The 23,720-nt window shown below is 37.0% G+C and overlaps 2 protein-coding genes across 2 annotated transcripts in view; both read right to left on the bottom strand.

Annotated features, from left to right (window-relative positions):
• Window positions 1–990: 990 nt before the first annotated feature.
• On the bottom strand, window positions 991–10,756 carry lrrc58b (leucine rich repeat containing 58b). The gene is made up of 4 exons (XM_024286980.2): window positions 10,036–10,756; window positions 3,728–3,856; window positions 3,379–3,656; window positions 991–2,422 (listed from the first exon to the last, which is right to left on the bottom strand). Exons 1-4 carry the CDS (start codon window positions 10,491–10,493, stop codon window positions 2,229–2,231), a joined length of 1,059 nt encoding a protein of 352 aa, XP_024142748.1. The 5' UTR covers window positions 10,494–10,756; the 3' UTR covers window positions 991–2,228.
• A 1,590-nt stretch (window positions 10,757–12,346) lies between these two features.
• The window catches only part of fstl1b (follistatin-like 1b), a 29,242-nt gene continuing 17,868 nt past the window's right edge, over window positions 12,347–23,720 (bottom strand). Inside the window, exons 3-11 of the mRNA XM_024287028.2 lie at window positions 22,862–22,966; window positions 22,659–22,788; window positions 20,970–21,002; window positions 19,827–19,957; window positions 18,745–18,863; window positions 18,401–18,513; window positions 16,184–16,294; window positions 15,994–16,088; window positions 12,347–13,630 (exon numbers count right to left, since the gene is read on the bottom strand). Coding sequence (XP_024142796.1) covers window positions 13,589–13,630; window positions 15,994–16,088; window positions 16,184–16,294; window positions 18,401–18,513; window positions 18,745–18,863; window positions 19,827–19,957; window positions 20,970–21,002; window positions 22,659–22,788; window positions 22,862–22,966 — 879 coding nt within the window. The 3' untranslated portion in view covers window positions 12,347–13,588. The remainder of the gene's footprint in view (window positions 13,631–15,993; window positions 16,089–16,183; window positions 16,295–18,400; window positions 18,514–18,744; window positions 18,864–19,826; window positions 19,958–20,969; window positions 21,003–22,658; window positions 22,789–22,861; window positions 22,967–23,720) is intronic.

Raw genomic sequence — 23,720 nt, 5'->3', positions numbered from 1 at the left:
ATGAATGCCTACAATGTGATAACTTTATACTGATTTATACGTGTTAATGATATTGATATTATCAATGTATTGTGTGGAGTTTTATTGTTGCTGTTTTGTATTTTTGAATTAGTATAAGGGAGTCACTTTAAATAATCTTCATCCACTTTTTATTTCAATCATTTGGTTAAAAGACTTTTGAATTAATATAGTCATCAGTTATAGTTATATATTTGAAATAAAATTAATTAAACTGATTCACAGAAGTGCCAACAGTTAATTTTATTTTGTGGAATTCCACGACACCAAGTGTTTCATACATTGAAATAGAGCTGTGAAGGAAGAAGCCTTTGATTTTAGAGATTTGCACAGCTTTGACATTTTGTACCAATCCTCTTCCAGCTGTAGGGGGCAGACATGAGCTATTAAACAGCAGAAAAAGCAGAAGTAACCCATCCCTACTTGTCCAGTGTGAACACCACAGGTTAAATGCACTTTTACACACTTTATCCTTTTCCCTCTTATTAATAAAAATGCTCCGATTTTAAGATGTTAAAATGTAACGCAAACTAGCATGAGACGGCAAATTCCTGCTCTTCTCTTTCACAATAAAACCGTCCCTGAGGCAGTTGTTATAGTTAGAAACAATCTAAGCATATTTCTTCTCAGGCTCTGGAACCAGTCGGTTTTAGGGATATTCCATAACTGCCTGCAAATTACAGGGTTTGTGTTTTTTAAATTAATTCAGAAAGCAAAGTACTTTAACTGCTTTAAAACCTGTGTCATCCATATTTCATTGAGCAAAACTATGAACAAGCTGTAGCCTAACTAAAACATTAAGCTCTAATGAAAAAAAAGGCTGAAAATTTCTACACACATTTTGTTTTAATCAGCAAAAATATATATTTTTTCCTTATAAATGTGATTCCACCCAAATTAGTCTAGATTTTTAAATTAGTACTATAATTATTTACTGTGGTATAAACAAACAAACAAAAAAAAAATCACTCAAGATGCATAATTAGTTTTTATTGTTGTTATAACACATTGTACAGTTTGCATATCAGAAGGTTAAAGCTTGTACACTTATCTGTTCATTAGCAAAATGTAGTTTACATTTGAAAAAAAATTATATAAAAGCTATATTTATTTTTTGAATGGTTAGTGCCTTTCTTTTTCACTGGGGTTCAGCGGATGAGTACAAAAACGCAATAAAAAGGATTAATTCTTAGTCCGTCACATTTCTGGATGCATTCAAACATACACATTTTACTATTTTGGAAGGCACGATTAACGTTTACTCTAAAGTAGTTATTGCTGTAACACGGAGGTACTTCTCTTTTTATCTGAAATATCAGAAGAATCGCTCCTCCTTTAGCTAACATACACACAGTTTTGTCTTTTTTTTGTGGTCCGCTCCGACCTTTTCCAGCGTGCTCCACGTGCAGTTGGAGCAGAGGTGTGAGCAGGAAGGCAGTCCTCGTTTCCCAGTTTGAGCCAGAACTTCTGGCGGTGGCGAGTTCTTCCACGTTCGTCGGGGTTCACGCCCAGAGGAATGTAACGGCCTGCACTGTAAAGCGTGGAGGCTGCAGCTGGGCTCAAAGGCTATTGTTTCTGTGCGAACGCGGCGTGGTCCACTTCCTGTCAGTGAAACTGCACAAGCATTACTCTAGGCTACATCGTGAGTCATCTAAGGCACCATGGAAACTTGCTTTCATAGTTCGGTAGGTTTAATTACACCACTAATAACCAAACCATTCCTCCTTAGTGTCCTATTAGACATCATTACATTTGTTTATCTCCTAAACAACTCCTTTTTGTGCATCACATCGCTGTAGTTTTATTAACATTTTGTTTCTTTAAAACTCTTGTTTTTAATGAGGAAAAACTTAAATCCACACTAAACGGCAGGACAATGCGCCGCAGCTACAATAAGCTGGAGGGTTAAAGTGTAAAATGAAATATGTTGTCCTGAAAACAAAGAAAACCATCTTCCTCCATCAGTGCTCACACTCAAGGCTGCTGCTGCCCTCTTGTGGCCAACATCAGACCCACAGGATGATCCATCGACCTTTCTGAGGTGGAGTTCTGATGTTTGGGAAGTTTTTCTAATATTTTCTTTGCAGAGACTGAAGGTTTAAAGGTTAGAACAGTGTTTGTGCGTAGTTTTGCATCAGTACGCGGATATAGGTTTGGTGATGTTTGAAGCAGTTTCAAGAACCTCAATAAGGCTCCTCCTCCATGTCCAATCATCCCAGAAGGACCCTTTGGAGCCGGTCGGCGGGAACGCTGTTCTCGTCCTCAGACTCGGCGTCGCTCTGAGGGTTGGAGCTGCAGGGGGAGCGGCACTCGGGGGAGCACAGGTAGTGCATGAGGGGCAGCCTGTACTTCCCGCAGAAGTCGACAAATTTGATGTGGCGCACGCAAGAGTCGAAGTACACACCTGGACAGAACCGAGAAAAGCATGATCATGTCGGGGGTTTGTCCGGGATAGTACAAACATACATCTACACGGTCAATATTCATGAATTAAATTTAACATAAATTCTTTAAAACAGGGGATTCAAACTCGATCGCACAAGGGGCCATTTATTGAACACTCTAAAACTAAATTTTTAAAACTTTAAATCCGTAACTTTATAATACAACTATAAACTAGATATGAAGCATCAACTTTGATAATGCTAGTGTGAATGCTGTAAGCTGAATTTGTCTGCTGAAGATGCTAGTGCTGATAGCTGAAGATGCTAAAATTGGTAACTAAAAACACTGAAATTGACAGCTGAAAATACTGAAGTTGACAGCTGTTATTGCTAAAGCTAATAGCTAAAACACTGAAGCTGATGGCTGAAAACGCTGAAGTTAATAGCTGAAAACGCTGAAGATGATAGCCAGATAAAATATTAGCTAAAACACAAATTAGCTTCAAAAAACAAACAAAAAAAACTTAGGTTAGCCAAAACAGTTAGCATGTAGCTAAAAAAAATAGCTAAACTTCAACGTATCCTTAAAAGTTGAAAAAATCCTGAAGTAGCCAAAACAGCTAGCATGCAGCTGAAATATTAGCTAAACTCTAAATCAGTCTAAAAGAAGGCAGGAATTAGCTAGCTGTAGCTGATATTTTAGCTAAATTCTAAAATAGCCTAAAAATGTTAGTAAATGCCAAAATAGTTTTTAACCTTTAAAACCATGACTTTTTAACCTAAGTATGAATAATAAAAAGACTAGAATCGTTCTAGAATAAATCAACTTGAACCTTAAATAGGTTTTGATATTTTACTCTCCATAAAAATATGTATTGTTAAGTTTAACGGGTTAGATATAAGCACAAGATAATATCGGGCCATTAATAATAAAATCATCTGGATATGGGTGTGCTTAAAAACATTCGAGTCTGACCTGCACACTTTGGGTTGGGACACTTGCTCGCCAGGTCCAGGTAGAGCACCAGGTTCGATGGGAGTTCACAGGGGGAGTACGGAATGTTCCGGCTCTTAACGGTGCGCCCCGCCAGCTCGAGCAGCGACGGGGGGTTGTAGGTCATCTCTTTGACGAAGCGCACGACCAGCGGGTTCCCTCTGAGACTGAGCTCCTGCAGGTGCACCAGGCTGAGGATCTCTCTCGGCAGGTAGGTGAGCAGATTGTTGTGAAGGCTTAGAGATCGCAGCAGGTGGAGCCTGAGACAGCACAGGTGTGTTTAGTAAAACGTGCAATTGTCACAGAAAAACTCCGTGTGGAGTAAAGTTACCTGGTGAGCTGCGGTGGGACACTTTGGATGCGATTGTCGCACAGCACCAGGTAGCTGAGGTAAGGCAGGTTTGCCACCTCGGGAGGAATGGCGGAGATGAGGTTCCCGCCTAAATACAACATCTCCAGACTGAAGACAAAACAACACAACATGGATTAAAGATTCATGTGCTCGTACTGTTTTTTTTTGTTTTGTTTTTTTTTACAAAGTTAACAGATTCTTGAATACTCTCTGCAGTTTCATCAGTTCCTTTACAATCAGCATGAAATAATGTCACTTTTTATGTTTAAATAAAGTTTTCAAACATGCAAGGTGACACAGGCTGATGACAAACTAATGAGATGTTTCTCAACCTGTTCAACTAAATCACTGTTTGTTGCCAGCATTGAAACTATTTTCATTATTTTGTTAGCAAACTAACTGGAAATAATAAAGTTTAACCATAAAAAGCCACAAAAAGTAACCAAAGAGGGCAATAAAACGATATATATTGTGATAGAACCTTTTCTCAATAGAAGACAAACCCGCTGGACTTGCAGCAGCAACAGAAAGTTCAATAAAAAGTGTTGAATTGGCGAATGTGATGTAGCATAGCAAGATGCTAATGAGATGATGCTAATATGCCTTTTCTTAGTTATCAAAAAGAGCTGTTGCATCATGGTCCGTACATCTGCTATGTTGAAAATTTGACAAATATAGTTATTTTGTTTATATGGTGATATAAATCGTTATTGCCTAAAAAAAAAAAAACTATATTATGATATAAAAAATACCATATCACCCAGCCCTATGTGTAAACAAATAATAGTGAATTTAAAACTCCAGTAAACAGTCACCCAAACATCTGCCATAATAAACACATAAAAACAGATTTTTTTAAGTTTAAAGGACAAACAACAGACAGATAGCAGAGCGCTCAGCCATAGTAAGCTGTCAGGACGTTCTCCCACTGGAACTGATGACACAGCGACTCCAAGACCATTATTCTGTCCTTGGTGCTGAACACTGAGCAAACTCCCGCCCGTGACGGACGGCGAGACCTTTGGGATCCGCCTGCCGCCTCAGACACAATAACCAACCCAAGAGGACGACAAGAACTGACTGATGAAGACAGAAACTAAAGAGTCATATTGTGTAATTTATATAGTAGATGCTGCAGAGCTTTACTGCCAATGAAACGTATATGGAGAAATGAAACAGAAACTGTAGATGCCACCTCTTCGTTCCCATCATACACTGATGCATAAAGAGTAGGGATGTAGGGGAAAAAAAGATTAGGGAATATATTGCAATACTTCATCTGGCGTTACTTGTATTGATTTAAAATGCTGACAATGTGATATTTAATTAAGTATTTATGAGCGACCTTTAGCGTCTTCCTTTTGTTTACCACCTAAATCCCCGACTACTAGTACTGGATAAGCTACATTTAGCGCTGTTTACAATAAACCACACTAAATTTCCTCAATTATACTTTCAGAACCTTATTGATTAAGGTACATTCTCTCCATTTGCTTTTTCCTTGTACTGAAAAATATTTTGTTGTGTAAATTAGACAGTATTTTCAGTTCATTACAAGAACAAATATTTATTAATTTACCAAAAGAAAAAAGTACCATGAATTTGTGGGTAAAAGCTTGACTAATGAGATACAGTTGAAGTGCTTAGCGTTGTGATCATTAAATTTAAAAAAAATGTATTACCATGAAATGTGTATTAATATTAAGGTAGAGTTTTTTTCTCTAAGTCATTCTCTTTAAAAGAATAATGAAAAATTGTTTTGGTACAGTCTTGGGATATATCGTGATAAATATCGTATCATGAACCATTTATCACAATATTGCATCACCAGATTCTTGCCAATACACAGCCCTAATAACGAGTATTTTTCAGTCACCGACTCAGCAAGTTGTCCCTCCTGAAAATAATTCAGGAAGTCATATTGATTTATTTTTAAATAATGTATTTGCGTAATAGTGCAGAAAATAACGACCAAAGTCCATTTCAATCCTGGGTTATTTAACAGAGAGGATCGATGATAGAGGTCAAACATTTCCTGTGAGTCTTTAGCTGGTTTGAATCATTGACTGTTTATGAGTACTGGATTGAGCGACACCCCCCTACACACACTTTTGTATTCCAAACTGCCTGCTGGCTCCAAGAAGCCAAAATTCCACAGACATCTATTGAGAAATAAACAGCTATTACTCTATTTGTCAGAATAAAAAACCTTGGTCTACTTTTTTTTTTTTTTAGCAAAATCCAACGTTAAGTGGTAGGGGTATAGTCTTTTAACAAGTTCTCTCCTGATGGGTGAGAGTGGTTGCCATAGAAACAATGACTTCAAACCAATTTGGACCAATCCCTGCTCACTAGCGACGTCTGGCTCCAAGATAACGGTGTCCTTATCGCAAAAACATGGCGTAATTTTGTTGGGGCTGAAAGTGAGCCGTTTTCTATGTGTGACATCACAATCACTCAGTCCAGTTCTCATATACAGTCAATGCATTGCACTGTTTTGGTCCGTTCTTCCCTGCAGATCTTCTCAAAAGCTCCATGACCTTTTTAACAACTTACAGAATCAGTGGCTGACAAATACTGTTTTTCACCTCACTGTAGAAAGATTTTGGGATTTGCTGTTAAAATGATCATCTGTATTTTGATGAGGTTTTTACTGTAAAGAAGTTTACAAATTAGCTTATTTTCTGCTATTAAAACTAAAATTCAAAGTTGTTAAATCTAAGTTCAATTTAGAAGATGAGTAAATTTATATAAAAAGTGTATTTTACCCATAAAATATAAAGCTTACACAAAAAACAGCACTGCAAGTAAATTTTTCTTAAAAAAAATGATCTAAAACTATTTGTTCCAATCAATTATCTTTTTTTTTTTAACTTCTTCTTTACAGTTTCTTGGAATGATTTGATAAACACACTGTCCTCTTCTACATGTGTGGTCACAAAGGTAAATGACCAAAGAGGGAACTTTGCCTTGGACTCCAGAAGGTTTTAATGTGATAAGGTTTAAAGGAAACATCAATGAAAGCCTCCTTAGATTCACTACGTCTTTATCGTGTCATTCTTGGAAAGGAAGGATCAGAAAAATTAGAACATTTTCAGTGATGCAGATTTATCTGCTGCGTTCTGATTTGTTCAAAGTTACATAAAGAAACCCAACTCAAGAGTTAAAAAGTCACTCTACCAGAGTTACATAAGCTATGCAAACCAAATCATGAAAAAAGCCCCCATTCATCTGCCCCCTCAGCAGCAGCAGCGGTTGGGTAGTTTTCAACAGAACAAACATTACAGGAGAAAGGTTTATCAGGACTTTTAGATAAAAAGCAAACAAACAAAGCAAAAACTGCGAATACAAACTATCAGTTTTGCGTCCTGAATCTCGGCCATTTCTTTGCATATCTGTTCCAATGATTTTCATGCTGACCTTTGGCCTGTCACGGCGCCCTGCTTGCGTGAAACGCATCCCAGGATAAGATAGAGAGGGACCTCTGACTGACCTGTATCAGACTTACAATCGCTAAGATAATGCAATCAACTCCCAAAAGTTTGAACCCCGACATCAGCTGCTGCTCAAAGGCTGCAGTCAGAATATTTGACTTTTAGACATTAGGAAAGAAAATCTTTTGACTATGAAGAAATACAAACTTCTCTGATCAATTTAAATCTTTGTCATTGATCATTTGTGTCTTAAATACATTAAAATTGTGTATAATCAAACCATTATTGTTACAAAATATTAATATATATATGATTTGAACATATAAGATATAAAACTCTTAATTAATTTCCGTACTATTTTATTAATGATCAATTAAGTCTAAAACACAATAAACAGTGTTTCATGAAAGCACTTTTTAAGTTACAAATGAATAAAACACAATTTTAAGTTACTGTGTTAAAAAAACATGAATTGAACTTCATAATGCCTGTAAATACAAAAACATTGTTTAAAGCGCGTGATGTTGAGTCGTGAGTATCAACGCCTAATAAGTGGGTCACGTTTCTGACACTGAATCAGCAAAGTAGGTGCGTCAAAGGTGGATTTATAGCACTTTTTATACGACAAGGCTTTTGACAAGAGATTTACAGCAACATTAACTGTGACCCAGAAGAGCTGGAGCAGAAAAAAAACTAACTTCAGTGTTCATGATATCTTTTTTCTACAGTGTGCAAAGTAAAAACTATTACTTCTAGCAGTAGTATTAAAAAAAAAAAAAAACACTGAAAATGACTAAAACATACTCTAGATCTTGGCTTAAACAAATGGAGAAGATTAAACTTAATGATAAATGTAATATTATACACATTTTTATTCAATTTTAATCATGGCTTATTAAATATTGAGGAATTAAAGCTAAAATGTTTGTTTTATTTGACACGGTTTTAATGCATTTAGACACATTTCCTGATTTAATTACGTGAATTTTTTCCTTAATGTACACAGTCAAACATTATGCCTTTAAAATTGATCAGAATATTGCAAATATATACTTTCATAGGAAATTAAGTCTTAGTTTGTTTAACCCTTTAACACCTGAGACGTCACCAGCGACAATTAAACACAAAATCTTTAGCGTACTGTAACTTTTCAACCCTTAACAACTTCAATGTAATTCCGTCAGATTCTGAAGGAGAAAAGCAGCACAAGCAGATTCTCAGATTTACCTTGAATTACCTTGATCGTATGAACGGTTGAAAAGTTACAGTAAATCAAAGAGCATAAACACAGGAGTTTTGGTGTTTAAGGGTTAAGTAGGGTTAAATCCTTTTGATTTTAGGAGTGTTCAGATATCATTTTTAGGACAGAAGGGTAAACCCATGGTGTTCTGCTATACTTCATCATCGAACTTCCTGGTTTGCTTCTGTTAATTAAGGAAGTAAAGGCTCATTAGTAAGGATCGAAGGTAATAAGAGGTCTTCTATAATTCCATTGTGGCACTGAACTTTATAGCCTGACACCATTCCCACCATCAGTCACGCCTAGGTTCATCAGCCTCTGGTGTTTATGTCAGACTTGTTAAGAAGAAGCTTTACAATTGTAGGTTACCATAGCAACCACATATCTAGTCAATATCTTTATTAAACCTCACCTATATTTAAAAATATGACAAAATCCCCCACATTATGTGAGATTTACTAAACAGTTTAAGGTGATTTACAGATGTGATTGATTTTAGTTGACTGTTAAAGTCTTGAATAACTTATAATTTGGTTGTATAACAAACTTCTGACAGTCCTGTAAGGATGGAACCACAATGACTACAGGACTATGGAGAGAAAACAGTCTCATCTGATTTGTGTGTGCGTAATTCTTGATTTGTGACCTATTTGTGCGCAATTGTGTATTCACATGTACGAAAATGACAAAATACAAAAAAATAATTTAGACAGAAACAACTTTAAATTACAGCTGCTTAAAAGTAACCACACATACAACCACATTTACCCACAAATTAGATGTGAGACTCTTCATGTCTCCAAGACTCATCCATGAGTGATGCCTTTAAATGCTGCTAGAATATTAGGTCATCAAAATGTTCATATTAGCCACTTTGAACTTGGACTGTGAATAAAAATTGAACAACTGGTGCCCTGATAATGAACAGATGGTAAATGCTAGTATAGTGCTCTTCTACCTTCTTCAAACCCCAAACCACTTTACTATCACAGTCTTATTCACCCGTTCACACACATTCACACACTGATGATGGCTCAGCTGCCACTGGTGCCAACCTTCCACTAGAAGCAAGATGGGATTCAGTGTCTTGCCCAAGAACACTTCCACACTAGAGCGTGCAAGACTGGAATCGAACCTGGAATCTTCCAATTAGAGGTTGACCACCCTACCAGAGTACCACGTCTGCCCCGTGGTGATGTGAAAGGAGTCTCACACACAATTTGTGCATAAATGTGGTTGTGTGTGTACGTGTATCAGATAATTGGTGCATATTGTAGCCATGGTCACATTGGGTCTGCTGCCAGATCTGGCAGTGCAAGGAATTGTGAGATACCATTCCCTTTGCCCGTCTGGGCGGATTGGGGTTTGAGTCTATGTGTTGTGTTATCTTGCTGTTTTGCCCTCCATTAATTTAAAATTATTAATTTATATATATAAAACTTTTGCACATGTGAAAATACAACTACAGGTGCACACAATATGTATTCTATCACACTAGATACAAATAAAGAATTATGCACACATAAATTTAAAGTTACACGCAAACAAGTTACAAATCAAGAATTACGCGCATAAAATCGGCTGAGACTATTTTCTCTCCATACAGAACTCACCTAGTTAGGTCTTCGATCTCTGTCGGGATGCTCTTCAGCCTGTTCCCGCCGATCGAGAGCGACTGCAGCCGCCGCAGTTTGGTGCACTGGAGCGGGATCTCCTCGAAGCGGTTCCCGCTAAAGTTTAACACCTCCAGCGGCAGAGAGCCAAAGTCTTTGGGCAGAGAAAACTCATCCAGGCGGTTGTTCTTGGCTAGCAGCGTCTTGAGCTTGGTGAGGCGCGTGATGTCGTCGCAGATGGCCGTCAGTCCGTTATTGCTGATGTCCAGAAACTCCAGGTTGTAGAAGAGGCTGATCGACGCCGGGAGGGTCGACAGTCTGTTGTAGTTCAGGTAGAACTGTTTGGTGTCTCTTCTGCGGTCCTCGCTCACGCCGTCGAGGCTTAAAGTATTCAAACTTAGCCGTGAAAAGTCGAGCACACAGTCTCTGGCCGCGGCGGCTCCTTCGCGAGACTCCATTTTGGTTATTTTCACGGGAATTTAAAACTTTCATGCAACAGGTTTGCTGCTCACGTCCAACGCGAGCTAACTCCAGGGCTCGTCTAACTTCAAAACCGACACCGGACAAAAGTCTCCACCGCTACCAGTAACACATAAAACCATACTTATTAAATTAAAAGTCAGTAAATAAATCACGACACAAACACTTACAGTTGTAACTTTAAACTACCCAGAACCCCAAGCTGACCCACGGAACAGTATTTGTCAGAATGGAGGTGGGGAATCTCATTTCCTACTCACCCATTGGCTGATCTTTGACACGAGTCCCACCCACACGAGCGCTGATTGGCTACATGCTAATACAGTCGTTTACTCTAAAAAGTTTGTTATCTACAGCTGTAAACAGTTAAAATGCGCAGATTACTTATGTTTTATGGCTGGCGGCGAATACAGGACTGCTTTTATCAAGTTTCTAAATCTTGAAACGATGGAGTAACACTAACAAGGATCCACCAGGCCAGCGTCCAAGTCCGTCATTCATTGTGCAACAGCCCCATTGTTTTACATAATGCTGCGGTTTGCTGAGTGGATGTGATCAGAATGAGAAGCAGGGATATTATAGGGGGAAACTCATTGAGAGGAATTCAGTTTCGGGAAATGTTTGGAAAAACAGTTTTTGTCTTTGTAGTACAAAGAAGTGTAAAACAAAACATTTTGAAAACTGTAAAAAAAAAAACAAAAAAAAAAAACAAAAAAAAACTTTAACTTATCAAGAAGTCACCAAAGTGTCAAGTTAAAAGAAAAATAAAGATAAATACAAACACATCAATCTTATGTAATGTTTAGAACAGAAAATAAGTATTATATATGTATAAAAATATATTCTGTTAATAATTTGAAAAATGTATATATAAAAATGCTTATGAAATTCAGTATACAAAACCATGAAGGTTGGTTTTTTTAAAATTAATTTAAAATATATTGTGAAAGTTTAATTGATCTAGATATTAATATTTGGTTTATATCACTTGTTTTAAGGCAAATATTCATCAGTAACCCACACGGAGCAGCAAAGTTTTACTTCACTCTTTGAAAAATAAAACACTGACTTTGTTTTAATGCTACTTTTATAATAAATATGAATGAACTATATATTTAGCATAAATAAAATATAAACCAAAAATAAGTCTGTTTTAAAAAATAACTTTTGAAAGGGGTTAACATGACTTCCTTTCAAAATAAGAGACTGTTCCATGTATGATCGCTTCAATGGAGCAAATGTAGTGTAATGTCAGCAGTGAGAGAAAAAAAAAAGTTTATTTTACCATTTGTGTTGAACATCAATCAAAAATTTGTAAATCTACACAAATAAAATTAAATCAGGGCTAATTCAATGACAAATACTGTATTTTTTTAACCACAAGGCACACTTAAAATTCTTGAATTTGTTCAGAATTAGGAAATCTGTCTCATTATCTGAGGTGCCTTAATTCTGGTTGTCATTTCTGAAGCATTGCGTATCACATTAAAAGTTGTTTTAATGAGCCTGCATTTGTCTGCAACTCATCAGTTGTTTCGTTTTTACTCTGTTCACATCTGTAATGTCCGGCTACGGTGGCCATTTTAGTCCACTGAGCACAGAGCATTTTCAGACCAGAGCTCAGTCCAATTGGAAAACTAACCGAGACCATCTCAAAAAATGGATTCAAGACCGGTTCTTGGTCCATTTGGGTGAATTCAGACTGAAAACTTGTTCCGGATTATCAGGGGGAAACAAACTCTGATTCACTTTAGTCAAACTAAATGTGTCCAGTGTGAATACTTCCTTAGTACTTACTGGTGAAATTCGATGAAGAAAGAAAATAACCTCATCTGTTGTAAGATCTTTATTGGCATACATGCATATTTTCCTTGCAGTCTCTGCACGTCTATTGGAATAGAAAGAAGTTCTACAGTGCTACATCCACACAGCCGGTTATCAGGGACTGAGTTACTACAAAACTTGAGCAAATTCTTGCAATGCATTCAGGCCTTACAGCGAATGTGTACCCAAAGGTAGAGGGCTATACTATTGGTAGGTTTAAGGCACTGGTTTTATTGTCGGAAAAAACAAATTTAGGTACAAACTTTGAAGAAATCAACACATAAAAACCTATTCCTCCCAGACTGAGGTTAATAACACGCATAAAAGACAAACACACGTTTTAGTTGCACCCAGGCACTGATGCTTCTACTCTACAGCTGACTCCTTTTTGTTAGTCATTCAGAAAGCACAGGTATACTGTCGTTGCTGGGTCCAGAGTAATGCTTTACCCGGAGAGTTTTTCACACATCATTCAAATGCAGGTCTTTGGTTTTGTTTTTCGCCATGCTAAGCTGAGATCAGGTCTCACCTGGGGAGGGGCAGTTTTGCTGCTCTTCGCTGAGAATAGTCTTGTTTTCGTCTCAGAACAAGAACGACAGAATGGTTTGACCACAAAGCACCACAAAGACCCGTCGAAGCAAGGCATGGGGACGGAGAGAGCCCTCCAACTCAAGCCTGTCACACACTATACAGAGACCTTTTTTTGTCTAATACTTAAGCAGTAAGATACAAAGAGATTACAAATACTATTAATGAAGAAGAAAATAAATCAAGAAGTGCAATGGTCAAGTAGTGGCATCCTCAAATTTCTTTTAACCTCTTTAAGAGACCTGCTAACTCGATGATGAAAGATCTCAAACCCCTTCCTCATTTTACCACACAGACTCTCCAAACTCTTGATTTTTCCTCCATCTACAAAAAAAACGCATTTTCCTCCAAAAAGTGGCAACTTGACATTTTCTTTCCACTAAAACAGTTGTAAAAAAAAAAAAAAAAAAGCCGCAGGACTACCGGAGGAGCACGGCAACACAATCAAAGAGGACAGTACGGCACACAAAGGCAATCTGATTACGTTTTGTGATCACCCTTAATATTCTAATGAACATAAACACTTAAAAACACACAAAAAATATATAGTAAATAACATAGCAGATAAACATAAACGAGTCAGTTTATAAATCGGCCGTGAGGGGAATCAAGTATGGAAGAAGGGTGACGGCGTCCATCCTCTTCTTCGGAGTGTCCTCACTTAAACCTCTTTTGTGCTGGTCTTGGACTTCTCCACCGTGTCCTGAGATCAAATAAAAAAAAAAAAAAAAGGGATTTGACTACATATGAAAACACCCATATGTTTGGATATTTTTCTTTACTTGATGATTTTTAATTTTTTTACATAAGAAACAGCTCCACTTAGTTACGATCCAAAGCAAGCCTTAGATCCAGTGTTTGAAAAATTAATCTATATAAATATATATATATATATAAATATATTTTTTAATTAAAAAAAAAAAAAAAAAAAAATGTAACAATAATTAAAATTCCCCAAATGCTTGACGATACACAAGTAAAGCAATCAAAGCAAAATTCTATTTTGGAAAAAACTATAAAAAATAAATAAAACAGTTAAAAAATGTTCTATGTACATGATTTTATTCACCTTTGTCTGTACTTTTGAGCATTTTTCTTTTCCCTTTGTGTGGTGGAAATATCACCACAGTCCAGTACAATAAGGCATTTGACTCTTTAAAGTGACTTGAATAGTTCAGATTTTGCATTTAGCCAATATTTTCTCCTTAGTTTTTAAGAATGGTTTGACAAAAATTGTTAAAGCAACAAATGTTAGATCTTACAGTGATAAAGGCATTAAAGTGTGAGTAAATAAATGTTGACACATTCTGAAAATTAACTTTTTTTTTAAGGAAAATTTCTAATGAACTATAAATTACATTTTTTCATAATTTAAAGTTCACTGGGAAGGCTTTTACAACAAACCGGGGCTCATGGAGCCCCCACTTGAAAACAAACTGATAAATGACCTTTCAAAATAAAAGTTGAGAAGCATGGAAGAACCAAAGACACTATCCAGTTTCTGCAATTTTGCTGTAAAAATTCATGTTTTTGTCATCCATAGGTGTTCTTTGGGTGAACTTTACACTTTTAGAGGTCATTTTTGTTGAATAAATGAGTTAAAATGGAGCACACTCACATCAAAAGTAACACATTTCACTTATTTTCTTAATGAATTGTCATTAGCTGACAGAGCTGTGCAGAAAACGCTCTTTGTTCGGAGGCACAGTGCCAGGAGCCATGGCCATATCTCTGAGATATCAAAAGGCTGAGCTCATAGTTCCCAGTGGTTACATGAACCAAAGTTAAATGCAGTTCAACCTCAAGGCTTGAAAAGCACAGACATCCTTCTGTTCATTCACTGTTCCTCAAACTTTTGCAGATTATGTTTCTTTTTAAATGAGTCTGTGGATTAGGACAGGTTAAAGAGGATTTTACTAAAGCACAGGACTGGTAAGAATATTATGCAACCACAGCATGAAAATGTTTTAATGCGGTTGATTAATATATTGAAAAGCTTTGACGAAATCCTCATTTATTTTAAATTATTTAATTTAATTATTTACACTTTTATGACCATCTTTATAAGATCTGTTACAACAGATATTTATCTGTAAAAATGTTCAGTATTATATATATTTGACAAACAGAATAATTAGGAAATGGTAAATTTGTAGTTCATCCGCCTAACGTTGTTTCCTCAGAGCGACATTTGCTTACTGTCGGCCGCTGCCCTTCTCGGGCAGAGAGTTCATGACCTTGCTGACTCAGCTGTGGCCTTAAGCCAGATCTCTGGGTGTATCATCATGATCTCACAACACAAAGGCAGCAACCGGCTCTCTAGCTGTACCTCTCAGGACAGTTAGACAGGAGCACACGCTCATATTTTGATCATCTGAACTGAAATTTATCAGAGAAAACTGTTGGAAATATTTCATCTTTGATCTGAAACATTTATTTTAGGATGTTCTATAACTTCTAAGCTTTAGATTTAGATTTTTTTAAAAATTCTGAGTTACTTTGTGCAAAATTTTGACAGAAAAATGACCTAATCCCACAACAACTCTATTTTTTTTTTACTTTTTTTTACTGTAAAATTGTTTCAAATGCTTTTTACATTATAATAATGCAGTTTTTGACTAAAAATGGGTGGGATTGTTGGCGCAGAAGTTAGTCTTTCTAATTTTCCAGCATTCCATTTTTTATACTCTCTGCTGCTTAAAGCTCCTCATACAACGTCTATGTCCGAATTCCTTCACTACTCACTATAAAATGCGTTCATCATTTTATAGGGCTGTCCGAATCTACAATTCCAAAATCGAGTTCTCTAGAAAGTCTTTACGAAAAACCAGCATGCATCGATGCTCATTACATGAGCGAATATAGACCATAATGCATTGCGGTCGAGCAATTTTTGCAAAATTTAATTAAAAATTTTGTAAAATGTGGAAAAAGTCAGAAACTGAATTTTCGTTATATTACATAAAACCAAGAAATATTTCTTGTATGAGTGCATAAAATGAGGATCTCACTGTTCTAAATGATTCATTTTATGGTTTATTAAGTTTTCAGATAACAAACACAGACCTGATGTTTGTTGAGCTCAGCAACTCTCAGATTCCACTCCTCCTCGGTCATCTCTGCTCCGACATCTGCTGACTCACCCGCAGCCACGTGTTTGTCTGCACAGATAAGGAGACGGTCAACGGGTCAGAAATAAGCAGAACTATTCATTCACAGCATGAAGGGGTAAAAAAAAAAAAAAAAGGCTGGTCACCAGAGCAGATCATAGCAGTGCAGACCCAGTTGCCGCATGCGCAGACGCAGCGGTTGCACTCCACCTGGGTCTCCGCGCCGTCCTCGAATGTTTCGTCCTCCAGGGCGCATTCTGCGGAGAGACAAAGAAATCCACCAGCAGATAACAGTTGAGTGATAACGAGAAGGCAATTAACCGAAGATAAAGATCAAGAATGCTGGATGGTTTTATTGACACAACTAGAAAATCAAATGCATTTAATTACTTTTAGCTTCGCCATAAAACGTCAGCAAAATCTATCAAGAAATGATGAATGCAAAACAAGACAATCTTTAACCTCTTATCTCATATGAAAGTTTTATGTAAAATCTATCATAAATATACACTACTTAACAATAATATTGTGAAAAACTCAGTGGATTTCTTTAGAAAGTGTTTTACTTTAAAGATTTCTGAGATAGGGAGGCAATAGTATTGCGGTGATAGACGCACCTTATTGGGGCCAAAACCAAAAAAATCTCAAATGAGCCATCAAATTCAATTTTCAGTCGATGTTTTTGCCAGTAAGTCAATCAAGTTGCCAGTAAGATGTGAACTTGGTGTGTCTCAAATGCTGCGTTCACACTCGACAATAGGCGTTCAAGTGACCACTTCCAACGAAAAGTCTACATAACGCGTGTATTCACAAGATTTTACAAGAGTACAAAACATGCAGCCAATAAATGCACGTCAAAAGTTAAACCAGTTGAACTTTGACCAATCAAGGACTCGGATTTGGTAGGGATGTATGGGTAGCGTCCTTTTCAAAACGCAGAAGTACTAACCGTTTGATCATGAAGGAGAAATGAATAATTGTGGTCCATGCCAGGCGGGAGCACCGTCTTTCATATACCAGAATAGACAAAAACTGCAATTTGATCTTAAGAAATACGAAGAGACAAATAAGTATTTGAACACTCTGTGATTTTGCAAGTTTTTTCACTATGAAATCATGAAAGGGTCTTAATTTTTTCATCTTAGGTGCATCTCCACTGTAAGAGACATAATCTAAAAAAATAAATAGATCTGGAAACCACCTTTAAATCATCCACCTCCACTTCTTATCCTAAATTAGAAGCACCTGTTTGAGTGTGTTAGCTGCATAAATACACATGTCCATCCCATACGAGTAGTAAGACTCCAACTACTAACATGGCCAAGACCAAAAACGATAGACAAACCCCCACAAGGCTGTAAATGACTATGGGGGATTGGTGAAAAATGGAGCAATTATTAGAAAATGGAAGAAACTATGATGTCATTCATAGCACTGAAGGTTCTCCTGCGTAAACCAGCTCATGTCCAGGTCCGTCTTAAAGTTGTCCATTCGGATGATCCAGAGGATCATGGGAGAAAGTCGTGTGATCCGATGAGACCAAAATAGAACTTTTTGGTCTTAATTCTGTTGCCGTGTTCAGAGGTTGCTGTGAGGGTGTTTTTCTACACATGGGAGAGAACTGCACTGTATTAAGGCGAGGATGTATCACCATGTATATCGAGATTTTGGGGAACAACCTCCTCAGTTAGAGCTTTGACGATGGGTCATGACCCAAAACACACAGCAGGGAGAACCAATCATAGCATAGAGTGGCTTAGACCTGAACCCAATAAAAATCTTTGAAGGGAGCTCAAACTCTTGCTGATCTAGAGAAGATCTGAGTGGAGGAGTGGGCCAAAACCCCTTGCAGCAGTAGAATACATTTAAATTAACTAAAAAAAAAATCATACAATGTGATTTCCTGATTTTTTTTCTTTACTCTTACAGTCTTACAGTGGACATGCAACTAAGATGAAAATCTCAGACTCCTCCATGATTTCTAAATCACAGAGTGCTTGAATATTTATGTCGGAAAAGAACTCCTTTAAATACAATATTCCTAATTGAAATTTAAGCCGATGTCTTCCGAGTACATACAAAGACTTCCAGTGCAGTGAGTTTGTGTAACACAGAAAAGTGTTGGCTCGTCAGTGTGACTCTGAATGTGGAGTCGACTCAGAGCTCGGCGCCTCACGCTGGCGGCCTGACAGAGGAATGCCTCCACATCCTGTGAACTTTCCTCCACTTTACATCTGCAGCCGCTCAGCAAACTCCAACATAGTTGGTATTCTAAGAGCAGTAAGCTCCTTTAAAACCATCGCTTTCATAAGTTTGTTGGGATTCTGGAGGAATTTTATTGAGAAGTTTGTCTCGGGGCTCACTCTTCTCTGGGGGGTTGAAGCCGGGCTTCAAACAGTTGAGGAACTCGTCAAAGCTGAGCTTCCAGTCTGCGTTCTCATCTGACAGCTCGATGAGGGCGTCAACACACAGGCTCCTGGGAAAGAGCACATGCACACCGTGAAAACAGAGCATTCTAGAAACCAGAGGCGGAAAATTATAATTAGATGAGAGTTTATCCTCAGAGTGACGGTTTCTGCAGCAGACAGTAACGTTTGCTGAGGTCTTGACAGGTTTAAATTCAGCTCACTAGTACGCCAGATATTCAAATAAAGGAGAAAACTCTGATAGACACTTTATGTAACTGTGAATCCACAAAGAAACAAACCTGAGCAGCTTGTTGCTCTCCTGGTCTGCATAGGAGTGCAGCTCCACGACGGAGTCGTTGTGCTGGATGAACTTGAGCAGCTCGGAGGAGTCCAGCTGAGAGTCGCCGTTGTCATAAATCTGCAGGATTTATATCATATATTAAATAATTATCTTTTTTTATGAAGGCAGTTTGAAGTACAGAGAAAAAAAATGAGTCCTTCTATGTTGCATCATGTCTCAGAGTTTCTGATTGTATTCCCTGGTTTTCCTTTTATTTTATTTAATATTTGAATTCTTTTGCAGAAGCAGATTACATGTTCAGGATCAGAGTCTGCTTTGAATAATAACTTGTACTTGAACTTGTGAAAGTTTTATCTGGATTTGCAATATGCAATAAATTTAGCATATTTTCTTATTAATGGAAAAAAATGCAAAACCCTGACATACGTTTAAAAATAAATCTTAAAAAATTAATATATTTTAGATTATGTATTCTGACATAATATCAAGAACACATTAAAATGTGTATTTTTTCACATTTATTTTTTGTTTGTTATTTGTTTTTACTTTTTATTTCATTTTTTTGTAATTTTTCCCATTTTTTCCTGTTTTTTATGCATTTTTTTATTTTCATTATTGTACAGCTCTTCTATAAGAACTGACTTCCCTCATACAACAATGTGACAGTAATATTTATTTCATTTTACACCCTGTTAATTTGAACACTGCAAATTTGCACTACACTTTTATTATAAATAGATTTTCTCTCTTTATTTTAATAGAAATTGATTGAAGCACTGCTGAAAATGCAGTTTCCGTGGGATAAATAAAGTATTCCAGAAATGTGTTTGGTTAACCTCCTCCACAAACACTTCACTGAAGATTTGGGGTATTTAAGCAGAACTTTTACTGAATTTTATTTTAATTAAAATCAAAAGCTTCAGCACAGAAACAACAGAAGAAATCTCCCAACGCTTTCCATTGAGAATCTCTAAGTCAGGCATCAGCTGACACATGAATCAGAATCATGCTTCTCCGGTAAAAACATAAAGCGAGCAGCACAGAAAACAATGCAGAGCACTAACAGAGTTCTTGTCCCACCTTGAAGTACTTCAGCAGGATCTCGGAGAAGTTGGAGCCTTTAACAAACCAGCCGTCGGGGACGATCTCCGTCTGCAGCCACTGGATCAGGCGGTGCCTCAGCTCGTTGCGGTCAGCAGCGTAACAAACCACTGGAGCGAGAATAGTTAGCTATAGTTAGCGAATAGTGGCTATGCACGCACCTAGTAGTACCCAATAAAAAAGAATTTTGGGTATAGTGAACGACTCCCCAAAAACACAAAATGATGACGTAACAAAAAAAAATGAATAGGGCCAAAATATTATGGATATTATGGGATGGTCAATGGCACTGGACCTACAGCTTGGTGGTCATTTTGTATCAAAGTGTGAAATTTTATCTCAATATGGGAAAAGAAAACTTTTGTTCAAGTGATCTGCACAAAACTTCACACACCAGATTAAGTCTACAACCACAACCAATTTTTTGTTGACCTTTGACCTTGGTAAGAGGCCACCATCTAGAATTTTCCAAAAAATATCCCCTTTACTACCAGCTGCAAATTTAAACTCCTTTTAGGAGTCATTGGAGTTCTACATTGGAAAAATATTGGTTTTAAAGTTTGTAGATTCTGAATATCATCAGCATGGCGAGCTCGCAAACGTGACATTCCCCTGTTGCTCGCACATTTTTAAATGTAATACTGTGTAAATTTAATATAAGAATCCCTGGCTCAAGCTGAACGAAACGACATAAAATGTGAAATGAACACATTAGAAATGTGGGTGTGGCTAACAAAAAACTTCAGTTGCTAAGGAAATCTGAAAATTTACTTTTGCCAATTCTTCTAAAAACTGCATAGATGTGTTCATCATCCCCAGGCGACCAAAAAATAAAATGGTTGCTATGGAGGTAAACTCAAAAGAAAAGCCGCCATTTTGAAAAAAGTGGGTTTTCATCAATTTGACCAGGATGGGAGGGCCAGAGGGGCGTTCCAGTGGGGGAGGGGGGGGCCATACAACTTTGATGCCTTTTGGCCCTTGAAAAAGAGATCTAATCTCAATGGGATTTCCTAGTGAAATAAAGGTTAAAAAAACTTTGCTTGCAGCTTTAATTTACATTAGCTGTCTGGCATGGCCTAATCTGTAAAGATCTCGTTTATAAAAGTTTGCTTCAAAACTCACCGGGGTTTGCAGCTGCCTTCTCTGCTTTCTTTTCTGAAAAGGAAAGAACCATGAATGAGGCAAATCCATATAAATTCAGAACAACACAGGTCAGCTTGCCATCTGCTTAACAGTTGGCCATGGGCCCATAAAGAGGGCATAAGATTTATCTGAGACAATGCTGCCCTATTTCCACACACGGATCAACGTTCATGCGAGCGAGGACACGATGACACCATGGTGTGACAGGTGAAAAGTTCCTTCAAGATAAGGTGCCAATAGCAGAAGTATTAATAGAAGAGTGGAGGGCCGTGTGGTGGCCTTTGATGTCTGCCTGTGAACCCAGCCACCTCAGTTTATGAGGCCCGAGAACATGACCTTGTCAGAGATCACAGATTATTCACTTCAATAAAACTATGAGCAGGATTAGCAACAGCGGCTCCACCTGCCACACTGGAGAATTATCACAGAAGAATGTAACCTGGTGGCTGATGCCAATATAACACATTTATATGACCTTTTGGATTGTCATTTTAAAAAAATGCATTTCTAAGACAATTTCTTGCAAAAAAAATTATTCAACAAGTATGAATTAGACTTTCAAAAACATTAAATCTCTTAAATGTGAATTTTTTTCCTCCCAAAAAGACACAACACACGCTTTTGGACATAATTAATAAGCAAAAGTCGTTTTCTTCACATTTTTTGACAGTTTTAACTGAAAAATACATAGAACTATAAAAGTAGGATTCAAGAAAAAAGTAGCAGTTCTAGTAAATAAATGTTTCTAATAGAAACGTATTAAACAAAAACATTTTCAAGGGTCACAAAAACACATTTCCACAGTAGCCACATAAAATAAAAATGAAAATATTTTCTATTTATCAGGGACACATAAGGTATTACAACATTTAAGTAAATTATGGCAAATACCATATTTTTTGGAGTACAAGTCAAAAAAAATCATATTCGTTGCTCAGGATTTAGGAGAAAAGTGTAATGCTTTTAAATGAACATTAAGCCCAGCATAATGTTGTGTTTACACTAAAAGCGAGCCTGGTTCACACCGGAGGCCGCTTCCATTCCCTTGTTAACCTATGGTGTAATTCACACCAGACGTGACGCGTCGTGTCCTGGTCGCATTGCGCAGCAATCGTTTCTGCGTCTGGTCTATTTTTTGTGCGAGCCGCGAGTGATTTGCATCAATTCTGACTGGAAGTTAAACCAAGACTCACAAGAAAATCTGGTCAATTTTCAAAATATAACCAATTTTCCACAATACAATATAGCTATTGACAAATAAAATCATATTTTTGTATCTAAACAGACTTTAGAGATACAAATGAACACAACACACAAAAAAACAGACTAAAAAGTTTTTTTTTTTCCATTAAAAAAAAGTTAAAAAACTTTTAGGAAAACCACAGTTTGAATTTCCAGATGTTTCCACACAATATTTAAGATTTTAAACGTCTTTTTGGGGGCGATCTAAGCCTTTTAAAACTGAACTTCAAGCCATAATTGATCAAACTTCTTGATGTTTGATAAAACTTATCAATGCTGGTAATGAGGACCACCATATGTCAGTGTGTGGTTGAATGAGGGGAATGTAAACATCTCTTTACACTGAAACCACCTCTGGAATAGTGGAATCTCATTATAAAAGACCTTTTTAAATATTCAACTCATAAACATCTCCATCTGGTTTACCCTTGCAGTGTCCGTCGTGAGCAACTTGGATCTTCAGTCCGGTCAGACAAGCATCTCTGTGGAGCTCACAGTGATTCCTGTAGGTCTTGCCGTTGCTGCCACACACGGACCTCTTGTGGGGTTTACAGCTCTGCAGAGAGGAGCAGAATGAAGAAGATGTTGGGTTGAAACTTGCGTTTCCCTCCTGCAGGACCTCCACTCACCTCTATGCACAGACAGCTGGGCTCTCCCTTCTCGTTGACGGCGCACTCTCTGCCCGCTCCGCAGAACACGTTGGCACAAACTTTGCTTTTGCTTTGCTGCTGCTCCTAAAAGACAGAAAAAGCACAATCTGAGCACATGCTGGTCTTATCCACTGGGCGGCGATGTTGAGGTTAAAACAAGGATTTAAAAACTTGAGTTTCCACATCAGACAAAAACTGAAATGAAATGGGAAAAGAAGCAAGTATAAATATGAAAGAAACCAATAAAAACAGGAATTGGATAAATATTAAAATGTTATTTAAAATATTAGTTATAAATAAATAAAAATTGAACTAAAACAATTTTATTTTTTTATAAATAATTTAAAATGTGTGTCATATCTAATCTATTAATTCTATTTTTTTAATTTTAAATTTTAAAATAATTTAATCAGATTAAAATCTTAATTTTTCACATCAACAAGATACAGTACAATTAATGTTTGGACCATGGCGGCCATCTTTCCTGGTTGTTTCCTCATCGTGACCTCCATATTTTTATCGTCTCCATTCCTTTGTTTTCATGAGTAAATTATCATGTTAATTTTACACATAAGTTGATACGAAAATGTTTTTTTTTTCCAATAATCAGACACAATGCAGATACAGTGAGTGACTCTTTTATTTACCCACAGATCATTTCTCTGACTCCATGTCCTCGTGGTTTCTAGGTTATTAAGAGGTCTGTGTCTGACATTTTTTCTAAAAAATGTAGTGGATTAGCTGAAACCACTTGAAAAAAAATGTTAACAATTATGTTTTGCAATTCTCTGGTTTATTGCCTTTTTATTTTGACCCTCTATGACCTTTCCGTTGGCTA

Source organism: Oryzias melastigma, linkage group LG21 (assembly GCF_002922805.2).
Source record: "Oryzias melastigma strain HK-1 linkage group LG21, ASM292280v2, whole genome shotgun sequence".
Taxonomy (NCBI): Eukaryota; Metazoa; Chordata; class Actinopteri; order Beloniformes; family Adrianichthyidae; genus Oryzias; species Oryzias melastigma.
Note: the sequence above shows the minus strand (reverse complement) of the source record. Positions and strands in the feature narration are given on the sequence as shown.